The 12500-nt window shown below is 40.8% G+C and overlaps 1 protein-coding gene across 1 annotated transcript in view; it reads right to left on the bottom strand.

Moving 5' to 3' along the window:
* Positions 1–12500, bottom strand: part of LOC143294921 (uncharacterized) — a 443787-nt gene that overhangs the window by 57176 nt on the left and 374111 nt on the right. Inside the window, exons 4-6 of the mRNA XM_076606436.1 lie at positions 11679–11737; positions 9838–9967; positions 3031–3176 (exon numbers count right to left, since the gene is read on the bottom strand). Of these exons, the coding sequence (XP_076462551.1) occupies positions 3031–3176; positions 9838–9967; positions 11679–11737 (335 nt within the window). The remainder of the gene's footprint in view (positions 1–3030; positions 3177–9837; positions 9968–11678; positions 11738–12500) is intronic.

The raw sequence follows: 12500 nt of genomic DNA, 5'->3' as shown, positions 1-12500 counted from the left end.
TGACATAGACATCGCTTCCTGGGAAACTGATGCCCTTGACCGCTCTCGCTGGAGTATACTGTGCTCTAGTGGCATAAAGACGTTCGAAAACATGAGAACGCTGGCCATTAAGGAGAAGCGTGAGCGAAGGAAGCAGGGCTCAAATTCTGGAGACGTTTTCCCTTGCAACATCTGTGGGAAGTGCTGCGCATCCAGAATCGGCCTCTTCTCCCATATGAGGACACACACCGACAGATAAGCCTGCCTGCCTACTCATCCGTCGGTCTGACGGGAGACTCCAACAACGACAGTAATAGTAGTAGTAGTAATGATAATAATGGTGATGATAATGATAGTAATAGCAAAATAAAAAAATGACAATAATAACAATAACAACAACAACAATTATAATAATAATGATGATGATGATGATGACGATAACAGCAACAACAACAACAACAATCATCATTACCATTTTAATTCTGATTTTTCCACGCCGTCTGGCCGTTGTCCTCGCTGGCTGTACAGCGCAGAGAGGGTGGTGATGATGAGGACGATGATGATAATGATGACGATGATAATAATAATAATAATAATAATAATAATAATAATAATAATAATAATAATAATAATGTTGCTGCTGCTGCTGCTACTACGACTAAACAATGTCAACAACAACAACGACAACAATACAAAAACAACAACAATAAAAACAACAACAACATAATAATAATAATGGGTTGACAACAACAAGCTGGCTCATTCGTTGAGCAACGCAGGAGCATCTCATCTCTTCTTCTTCTTAGTTCGTGAGCTACAACTATCACGTTCACTCGTATGCACACGTGTTGGTTTTTATGTGTATGACCGTTTTTAACCCGCCATGAAGGCAGCCATACTCCGTTTTCGGGGGGTTGCATGCTAGGTATGTTCTTGTTTCCATAACCCACCGAACGCTGACATAGATTACGTGATCTTCAACGTACATATTCGATCTTCTGCTTGCGTATTCACACGAATGGGTCTCAGGCACAAGCAGGTCTGCACAAATGTTGACCTGGGAATCGGAAAAATCTCCACCCTTTACCCGCCAGGCGCCGTTTCCGAGGTTCGAACCCGGGACCCTCAGACTGAAAGTCCAACGATTTAACCACTCGGCTATTGCGCCCGTCAGCATCTCATCAAAGTCTGAGAAAGTGAGTTCATCCTAAAGTTCCAAGTTCCATCCCCTCCCCCTCCCGCCCCCCACTCCCAACCAACCCCTCATACACAGCCACACCCAGGTTCGTTTGCAGCTGTCCCAGCGCCGGTATTCCAGAAAAAAAATCTATCAATGTTGGGTCGCCAGGAGGCCACACACCAGGAAATATCATACACTGCTGCCGAGTGTTCAGAAGTGTCTGTTCTGATCCTGCAGCTAACTGGTGACAAGCTGCCTCGTCCCTCCAGCGACAGTCCTCCATCAGTCTGCCAAAACCGAAGACTTTGGCAGGAAATGATGAACATCATGGAAGTGGATGTGGGAAATGGAAAGTGAGGTTACCATGAGACACTGACTATAACGCTATTTCATTGTTCATTCGGCGTTAAGGTCCTTTAGACATGGGGGGAGTGACAACTGGAATGACAATTTTAAACACAGTAAAGGCATTTACTTATAATTCATGGCACCACACACACACACACACACACACACACACACACACAGCAACCACGCGCACACAAGGTTACCATGTGAGCAGGGTATGAAAGGGCCGCGTGATCCGGGGCAATGTTTCCAACATTCTGATGATTGGTGATGCTAATGATAATAATCATGCTGCTGTGGAGGTCCATCTGACAGTGGAACTACTTGGCAAGGCTGTGATGTATTTTTCTTTGTCATAATACTATATCCTGACCCGAGAGATACAGACACATGCGGTGCTTCATTCTGTATTCCGATACTTATTTTGAGGTGATCATAGATAACTCACTCTGTTTAACAAATCTGGTTTTTCAAGGGCCCAACAGTTTGGCAAAAAATAAAGTACTGGAAGAAAAACTAAGAATTAAAATAAATTACATATGCTGAGCCAGTTTTTATTCTTTTGTTTTCAAAGTGGTTATAGAAATCTGAAACAAATATTTTGGAAGATATTCAAATAAAGAAACAAAAATGAAGGTATTAAAGGAAAGAAGATGCTAAAAGAAAGAAGGCATTAAATAAAAGAAAAGAAGAAACAGACATTAACAGGAAGAAAAAAGGAAAATGAAGTGACACATCGCACAACCCACACGTGACACGCAAACGCTCGAATACTCTCACCAGCAGAATGTCATAACTGACAAAATAATACGCGGAGAGAAAGATATATGTGTCACACATCCCTTCGTCCTTTAGACAGAGGAGAGAAAAAACGGGATAAAGAAAATGGTGTATGTAACGACATTGTGATCGATTCCACCGCTAACAGACACACAGTTCACGGGGTCTTTAGCAGCAGCAGCACAACGCAGATAGCACAAAATGTTACGGCAAACGTGAGAGACAAGGAATATCTTCAAAATGTCACCGGCAACTTGTGTTCGTTATTGTGTGTTCGACATTTTCCGTTTATAGACCGAGTTTCGTTTTTTTAGTTGTTGTTTCTGTTTGTTTCCCCAAGATGAATTTTATTTATGTTCGTCCTTGTTTTCTAACTGTAGTATCGGGAGTCGCCAACTATGTCATAGTGTTACAGAGGCTGCTGTTCGTGTTTCCAGATCTGTCTCTCTCTCTCGCTCTGTGTGTGTGTGTGTGTGTGTGTGTGTGTGTGTGTGTGTGTGTGTGTGCGTGCGTGTGTGTGTGTGTGTGTGTGTGTGTGTGTGTGTGTGTGTGTGTGTGTGTGTGTGCGTGTTTTGAGAAGCAGAAGAACACAGAGAGAGGATACACACAGACAAACAGACAGTGAGACAAAAAATACAGTCAACAATTCACGTGGGATCGTCCCATTTCCCGCTTCTACCCCCACCCCCCATCCACCCGCCATCCCGTAGCCCCCCAACCCTTCCCCCTCCCCCGAAACTGACCCTGGGAGAGGATGGCCATCTCCGTGACGTGGCAGTCGGTCAGGCCTTTCTCCATCTGCTGCACCAGCTTCTGCCGCCGGTAGTGGTCCGTGTAGGGCGTGGTGAAGGGTAGCCGGCCGATCATCATGGCGTACATTACAATGCCCCTGGAATGCAACACACACACACAACACGGCGCTCTTTATTTACACACATGAAAACAACGACAACAGCATCACAATATAGTTGAGTGATGACCTAGAGGTAACGCGTCCGCTTAGGAAGCGAGAGAACATACACAACACGTTGTATATTTCACACACACACACACACACACACACACACACACACACACACACACACACACATTACACCCTTGACATAATTGTACAAATGGGCCAACAGCAGAGTGAGAGATAGCTGTAGTATCAATAGTTTCTCCGTTGCAATGGGAAATCCTTTGCAGCTCAGCCTTTTGTGAAGGGCTATGACTCTCAAACTACCTGGATCATGCACAACACGCTACACCCTGGAGCATACACAACACTCGGTGTTTATTTACACACACGCTACACACTGGAACACACATAACACGCTGTATATCTACACACACAACACGCTGTATACCTACACACACACGCGCGCAACACCCATAAACAAATCAAACATCACGATATATGCACCACTATGCCTCTGAGAATATACACGACACGTTGCATAAATACACACACACACTACAACACCGTGTAAAAACAAAAATCGCAATATATACATCACAACGAGCCTTGACAGTGAAACAAATTCGCTAGCTGATACGATAAAAAAAGAAAAAAAAGGAAGAAGAAATTAATATGGGTGGCACTGCATTGTGGCTATACGACGCGACGCGACAAGCTTTCGCCGGGGAGAGCTACATGAACCCTCACACAGAGAAGTATACAACACAATACAAAACAATACAATACTCTGACCCTGGGTAGACAACAGCACATACAACATTATACCCCTGGCATATAACACAAACTATGCAAAACTATATGACTATCATAGTCAGTCGTGTCCGACTATGACCATTAGAACAGCAGAAGAGGCAACTGCTGTCCTGACTGTTTGGGCGAGAATTTGATTTTCGTGGAGAGTGTATTGCCCAAGTTACATCACCACTCTCTCGGCCAAAAGGGGTTTTAGGACGGTCGGCGTTGGGATGGTTCCCAAAGGCCAACTAGCCCTCAAGGCTGCAGCACTAAGAGCCAGTGCAATCTTGCCTCCTGGTTTGAGATTCATAGTTCTTAAATAAAAAAACTAAGCTGCAAATGATTTCCCATTACAATGGAGAAACTATTGATAATACAGCTCTCACTTTGCTGTTGGCACAACTGTAAACTTATGTCAATCTGTGACTGAGCTGAGTGTTGGCTGTGCCCCTGTTATATACAATACACTATACTTGTTTACATCACTGTACATACATCACCATGCCCCTGCTGTACAACGCAATATGTCCATCATTTTACCCATGGTATATACAACGTATCATTGCTTCCTGGCAAAGACTGGTACAACGTTCTGTGTGTGTGTGTGTGTGTGTGTGTGTGTGTCTTGCATGCGCACAATATGTTATTTTGAGAAGAATTGTGAATTTTCTATGCCATTCATTTGTTGTTTTTTTGTGGTTTTTTTGTTTTTATTAATGTTGTTGGTGTTGCCATGCAATTTTTGACTCACTTGTGTAAACAAAGTGTCTATGTTTTAACCCGGTGTTCGGTTGTGTGTGTGTGTGTGTGTGTGTGTCCGTGGTAAACTTTAACATTGACATTTTCTCTGCAAATACTTTGTCAGTTGACACCAAATTAGGCATAAAAATATGAAAAATTCAGTTCTTTCCTGTCATCTTGTTTAAAACAATATTCCATCTTTGGGATGGGCACAAAAAATAACAAAAGAAGCCAAATTATATGCAAACTGCATTTACTGTCATATTTATATTTTTTTTAATTCTCAAAACTTGGCACTTTGATCTAATATTCTAACACAACAACAAGAGCAGTCATTATTATCATTTTTTGTTCAAACAGGAACTTCTTTTGCTAAGCATGGAAGTTTTATTTATTTTGCAAACGTTTTGGTGCAGATAGTAAAAAAGGGAAATTAATCTGTAATTACTGCTAGGGGACTTAATTTGCTTTAAACTGATCTTTCTCATCTTAAACATAACATTTTGAAATTATTCTCAATACATGAAAAGCTTGTGTGTTTTACTCTCAGTGTACAGGGCTTTCACTATGTTCATTCGCCCAAGTGGTCTTTTTCGGAAAATACTAAAACCAATACGACGAGTGGACTTTATAGATCTATTGGCTGAGCCCTGAAGGTCATGGGCAAAAATCAATTGCGTATACATATTTATACACATTCAAAGCGCGTGCTCATATTCTTCGCGAACGCGAACGACGCCATTTTGTTTCAAGTTGTTGACCTGCCCGTTCAATCCTATATTCAATGGACAATACACGATAACATGTGATGGAAAGTTGGAGAAGGAGACCGTTAAATATTTATTCAGAGAAAGATTTGTGAACGCCTCATCACTTACTGGATTATGCCCCAAACTGCCATAAAAATATACACAGAATTAGTCGGAAATCACAGTTAAAAATTGTAAACCATGCGAGTTATACCCTTGAATTGATGAAACGAAAAAATTTCCAGTCTTGACTTTTCTCAAAATGAAGTCCTTTTCACTTCATACGACGTTTAGAAGTACTTGTACTTGGCTCTACATGTTATTAGTTTAACAAAATACTAAATTTTCATATCAACTTTAAAACTATAAAACTGGAATTAACATAAAAGAGAAATTGTACGACATTCCCGGCGGGTGTAACTAAACTTGTACATCTATCTAGAACTAGAGAAAACGGCTAAATGTTGCAGTGTGATTGCGGCGATAGCCACGTCTCCTTTACCGCGGACTTTTTTTTATTGCCCTTATAGATTTTTTGAATGCCCAAGATACACCAGAATAATATGATTTAAACAGCGTTCTCACTGCAAATACCGCAATTGATTTATCGCCCTTTAAAAAAGTATGTTCAAATATTAAATTTTAGAACGTCAGTTAAGGAGCCACGATAGTGTAATGGGTAAGACAGTAAGACACGCGGGGTTCGAATCTGGTTAGGACTTCTTTTTCTTTTTTCTTTTTTTTTTTTTTTTTTTTTTTTTTAAACGCGAAGCTTTATAATAACAAATACAGAACACATTTTAACGATCAGATTTTTTCTTTTTTAAATGTATCACAAGTGAGTCTTGAAGGCCTTGCCTCTCTTGTTTTATTTTGGTGTGTGTGTGTCTGTGTAAGTGCGTGTGTGTGTGTGTGTGTGTGCGCGCGCGCGCGCGCGCGCGTGTGTGTGTGTGTGTGCTTTTTTCTTTTGTATTTCTTGGACTAGCTTATGCGTTTTCCTTAAGATCGAAGGATGAAAAAAGGCCAATAGATGCCTGCTCCTTTTCCCTCAGTAAAAAAGTTTAATTTTCGATTTCTTTCCCTTTCTCTCTTTCTCTATTTTTTTCACTGTCATAGTCTACTGTAATCTATGGACTAAATTAAACGTTATACCACATGAACATGATTATAAAACATAAAAACTATATATAGAATAATTATAATCATATGAACATAATGTTTTCTGATGGTTGCACCTTGTGTTCGTAAACTGTAACGTTGTTCTGTGTTGTGTTTTCGTAGCTTCGAACAGGAGACAAACCCCTTTAGTTCTTTTGGTTCATCCACTCAACTTAGTGCCAAGAACTGCAGCCAAGATGTCTGGTACACAATACAGCTAAGCCTTATCTGATTTGCCAGCATAGAAACAGTGAAGTACGGGGGTTCGCACTGGCTAAAACCATTACGTGATGCGAGAGAGAGAGAGAGAGAGAGAGAGAGAGAGAGAGAGAGAGAGAGAGAGAGAGAGAGAGAGAGAGAGGAGGGAGGGAGGGAAGGTGAGAGAGAGAGAGAACAAACGAACATCTTTTTTTTATCGATGGAAAAAAATGAATAAGCACAAATGGCTTGTTTTCATCCTGCCCTCCTGAAAAGGCAAAACATAACAAATACTAAATACAACAGCATAACATTACATGAATAAATTTCAAATTATGTCACAAAAAAGATGAACAACATAAGTACATACACACGTATTACTTAGAAAAGAAAGTGAAAGAAGAAAGAAGAGACACAGACAGAGAGAGGGAAAAAGAGAGAGGGGGAGTGGGAGAGACAGAGGGAGAGAAAGAGAGGGAGAGAGAGGGGGAGGGAGAGGGAGAAAGAGAGAGGGGGAGAGGGAGAGACAGAGGGAGAAAGAGAGAGAGGGGGGGAGAGAGAGAGGGGGAGGGAGGGAGGGAGGGAGCGGGAGAAAGTGAGAGGGAGAACGAGAGAAAAAGAACAAGAACAAAAACTTTAATCTCCAGGCCTCCGGCCCCTAGAAAGAGGTCAAAAGTACACAATATGGTGATCACGCAGCGGCAACAAAATGTAAAATAATACTAACGTAAATCTATAGAAAAAAGTGCTTCTTGTGCATTGTAAATTAATTCTAACTTTCTTCATTGCTGTCACAGAATTGCTGTCGTACCTTGAGGGCATTAAATGTACAAAGGCAGAGTTTACGAATACTGTAAACAGTGCCAATCTTCAACAAGTGAACATACGATTGACCTTCACGTTCAGATGTTTTTGCCGAAGGTTATTGTAAAGGACACAATTGTTTATAAAATGATTTTCATCTTCGATCACGTTACAACGTTTACACGCGCAATTTCAGTTGCATTTGAATGTTCTCCTAAAACAATAAATAATTTATTAGGAGCAATCCAAGCCGTAATTTCATAAAACAGTCCCTAAAACACTTTTTATCCACAAAGTCCAAATATTGTTCACACTGAAAACCAGTTTTAAACAGTCTTTAGTTATTATATATATATATATATATATATATATATATATATATATATATATATATATATATCTTTAGTCATTACTGACTCGTCCCACTCTTTCATAAATATATCTTTCATTCTTTGCCTAAATAATGACAAAAAGTTTGCTCATAGAGAGCGCGCGTGCGCGCGCGCGCGCGCGCGCGAGAGAGAGAGAGAGAGAGAGAGAGAGATATTCTTCCCTGGAACGCCCCCTACCCCCAAAGAAATCAATCTATAGATTCCCTCTCTCAGGCACAGAAAAGTTCCGTCACCAACTGGACAAGGACTGTCAAGGACAGTGCCAATACTGTATATATGCTGCCAAGGGCAAAACACTCTCCTCCCAAAAGTCTAAAAGACAGCAAAGGAATGACTGCACCTGGTGATGCTACCACAAACAGGAATTCCATCAGCAAATGAAAGAGGGGGCTTCTGTCAGGAACAGTGAATAAGTTCGCTATGCGCTGTGCCTTGCGGGTTGGTTCGGAAGCGGGGAGGAAGTTTGGGGGCATGGCTGGTTGGAGGTTGGGGCGAGGGGCGAGGAGTGAGGACGGAAAGGGGTAGCATGACTACTAGAAAACAACAGACACAAATCACATAAAGCAACCCCGGCCTGAGGGGAGAGGAGGGGTGGGGGTTGGGGGTGTGGTTGGGGGTGGGGGCGGTTCTAAAAGAAAAGACACACATCGAAATAACCGAATAAAACACAGTACAATAAAAAGAAAAACACCAATACGGAGAAGAAGACAAAATTGACTGCAGGATTCTTCAAAACCAAAACCAAAAACAAAAACGAAAAAAAAACCCAACAAAAATCAAAAACAAAAACAAAAATATATAAATAAAATAATAAAATCAATACGTTTTAATAAAGTACGATGCAGCACAAAGTAAAGCATCACCATACAATAGAATGGGCTGCAATAATTCCTTATACATAATAATTATAGAAGAACGTATTGACGTCGATAACTATTCCGAGCATTCAGCAGATGGGAGGGGGGGGGATGAAGATGAAGACATTCGATACGAATAGCAATTGTAAAAAATGGACACGTGGACATTTATCCACACAACGAAGTATATATCTGTCACACACACACACACACACACACACACACACACACACACACACACGCACACACACAAACACACGCACGCACGCACGCACGCAAGCACGCACACGCACATGCACACACACACACTTTTTTTCTCCAGAACAAAAAAAACAAAAGAAATACTGTCCAATCATTTATTTTGTTCGAAATTTCTTAATCCCTGGTACATAGTCCAATAGGAGTGTGGAGGCTTATGATGCAACCTACAGGTACCTAATTTCGTTTTTGTATGTGATCATGTAAGTTGCTGTTACACTTGCTTTTAACGGATTGTTGATTTCACTATTCCAGTTAATGCTTTCTCTGTATATCACCCTTTAACCCACCCCCAAACCCCCACCTCCATACACACACATGACACGTCTTATATCACTGAAACAAAGAACACGCACAACAACAACAACAACAACAACATCAAAACAACGTAACTTTGATCGCCTACCGTCGCTTGTGAAAGGAATATACTGTTGCTGCTTATACTGCAAAAACGACAACTATTTCTACAATCACAACAACACAACGACGAAACTTTGAAAAAAAAAAAAAAAAATCAAACGACATGTGTGTCACAGGGTATTGTGGGTTGTGGGGGAGGAAGAATAATATATCTACATATCTACACATCTATCATATATATATATATATATATATATATATATATATATATATATATATATATATATACATATATTTGTTACGGTAAGGTCGACACTTTTCAGACAGAAACACTCACAGACTCCAGACGTCAATTTCGGGACCGTATCTGTCTTTGGCGGCAAAGAGTTCAGGGGCAGCGTACTCTGGGGACCCGCAGTGTGTCTTCATGAGTTCGTCCTTGTTGAACGTGATGCTGAGGCCAAAGTCTGGAGAAAAACAAAATCACCAACACATTGACACGTTTAATTAATCATGTTTAATGAAGTCTGTGTGATTGTGTGTTTTCAAAGAGAGATGGCTCCGCTGATCAATGATTTTTTTTTTTTTTTTTTTACTCCTGTGTGTAAATAAAGCGAGTCCGGTGTCTGTGTTTATGTTCATGGTAAACTTTAAATTAACATTGGCTTTTCCTCGACAAGAACAGGAACCACATAATGGTAGGATGATAGGTGTGAAAAAAAAACAAAAAAAACTTTTAACTCATCCCATGATGATATCATAAGCAAGGTGAGAGGTCAAAGATCAAGGTCGTTATCTGGCAAAACAGAAAAAAAAAGTTGACAGAAACTGTGTTTTTCATCCAATCAAAAATAAAATGAAATAAGATAAAATAAAGTAAATTGGGTATTGTGATTTGTCATGAGTACAGCATGATCAAAACAAAATAAAAAAAATCAGAGGTAAAAGGATCACAAAGTCATACCATGGCATATGGTTTTGAAAGGAAATATTTCAACTGCAAGAGAAGGATTAAAACAAATCTTCATCAAATTTGATATAATGATTGTTCACGACGAGAATAAAGCCTGTGTAAAGAGACAAGGCCAGAGGCCAGAGGTCAAGGTCATAACATGGGGGAAATATAGAAGAATTATAGAACTTTTTTTTCATCAAAGTTTTAATAAACGTGGTATAGCGATGTGATTTGGCCAGAACTATAAATGCCCTCTCAAGAGACCCAAGGTCAAGGCCACATCAATGTGCGCACCTTTTGTTCAAAAGAGCTACGTGCTCTCTCTCTCTCTCTCTCTCTCTCTCTTTCCACTAATCTAAAAATAGATGGATAGCTCATCGGCCAGGAAAGCTGAAGGCAACAGGACGTCATATTGTTACTCGTTTCCAGCCCTCAGTCCGTTGAGAACTCGTCCGCTAACTGGTGGTAATTTCTGAACTGTAACAATGAAATCGTGTTATGCTTGTCCCTACGACATGCCAAATGTTGTGTCTTGATTGAAATCTGCCAATGGTTTATTTACCGAAGTTATTACAGGAAAACAGTGCAGTGACATAGCGCAAACGTGCTGTGGAGGCACACACAGGAATGTCAGCTTAACTAACGCCGCGAGCAAGTGAAAGCTTGCCGTGAAGCCAGCTGAGCGCTCAGCTACATATATGAAGTTATCGCTTCGCGCTATTCTCACACGAGTAGCAAAATGGCTAATTGAATACTTCGCTGGCTTCAGTTAGCAAAGCGGCTCAAAGAAAGCATGCGCTATCCACATTTTTAGAGCGGTGTTCTCTCTCTCTCTCTGTTTACTGGATAAAATGGGTATCACACGCGAGTCCAGAGGGCCTTGCCTCTCTTTGAGACGTAGCTGAAGTGTGCAAACAGTTTAACTCACTCAGTACGGCCAGTCCTCTCTTCTCCTCTACACAGACCCCTCGGATGTCCAGTGGGTGTCTGAATGACCCAACCTTTAGCTTCCGTCGTCAGAATTGTGGTTTTCTTTGTCAACATTTACATTTTCAGCATGAGAGCCTTCCGATTGCAATGATGATTTTTTTGATGATGGTAATTGGGTGAAACGCTGTTAACGTCGTCTCTTTCGCCGTTCGTATGGAGAGAGTTAACGAAAAAGGACATGCGTGCGTGCAGCAAAATGTTGGTCAGCATCTTCAGCGAGTTATTTTACTCACCCACAAGTTTGACGTTCTTCTGCTTCTCATCCAGCATGATGTTCTCCATTTTGAGGTCTCTGCAACACACACACACACACACACACACACAGAGGATGATGATATTAGCGTTCAGAGTGCCGTGAGGAATGTTGTGTCTGTTTTTGTATTGTATTTGTATTGTATTTGCTTTTGTATTGTATTTGTATCTGTATTTGTCTTCGTTTTTTTTGTTGTTTTTTTCATTTCTCTTTGCTGTACTGTATTGTATTGAATTATAGTGTACGTATGTATATATGTATGTATGTATGTATGCATGTATTTATGTATGTATGTGTGTCTGTGTGTGTGGCTGTGTGCGTGTGCATGTGTTTACGTTTCCCTTCCCTTCCCATGCGGACCCTTTTTTTTTTTTTTTTTTTTTACATTATTCTGTCAGGGACAACTCTCATGCAAGTTGCCAAGAGCCGCAGGTTCCAACACAAGACACCGATACACCGTCCGATCCACCTCCGCTGCCCCTCCCCTGTCCCCGACTCCCCCCAACCCCACCCAACCCTCAAAAAAATATTTAAAAAAAAAAAAACAAAAACCAAAAACAAAACAAAAAAACAAAAAACCGGATATCTGCATATTCCATTCAGCTCTCCATAATAGGAAAGAAAAAGATGTTTAAAGCGGAAGGGTTCAACACGCAGAGCGCGCGCCACGTTTTTTTTTTTTTCTCGGTTTTTTTTTTCTTTTTTTTTTTTTAGTGGGGTGGGGTGGGGTGGGATGTCTTCTTCTTCTTCTCCTCCCTATGGGAATGGGAAGAGTGGGTACGAAAAGGAGTTCAGCACACGC

Source organism: Babylonia areolata, chromosome 20 (genome assembly GCF_041734735.1).
Source record: "Babylonia areolata isolate BAREFJ2019XMU chromosome 20, ASM4173473v1, whole genome shotgun sequence".
NCBI classification, from domain to species: Eukaryota; Metazoa; Mollusca; class Gastropoda; order Neogastropoda; family Buccinidae; genus Babylonia; species Babylonia areolata.
Note: the sequence above shows the minus strand (reverse complement) of the source record. Positions and strands in the feature narration are given on the sequence as shown.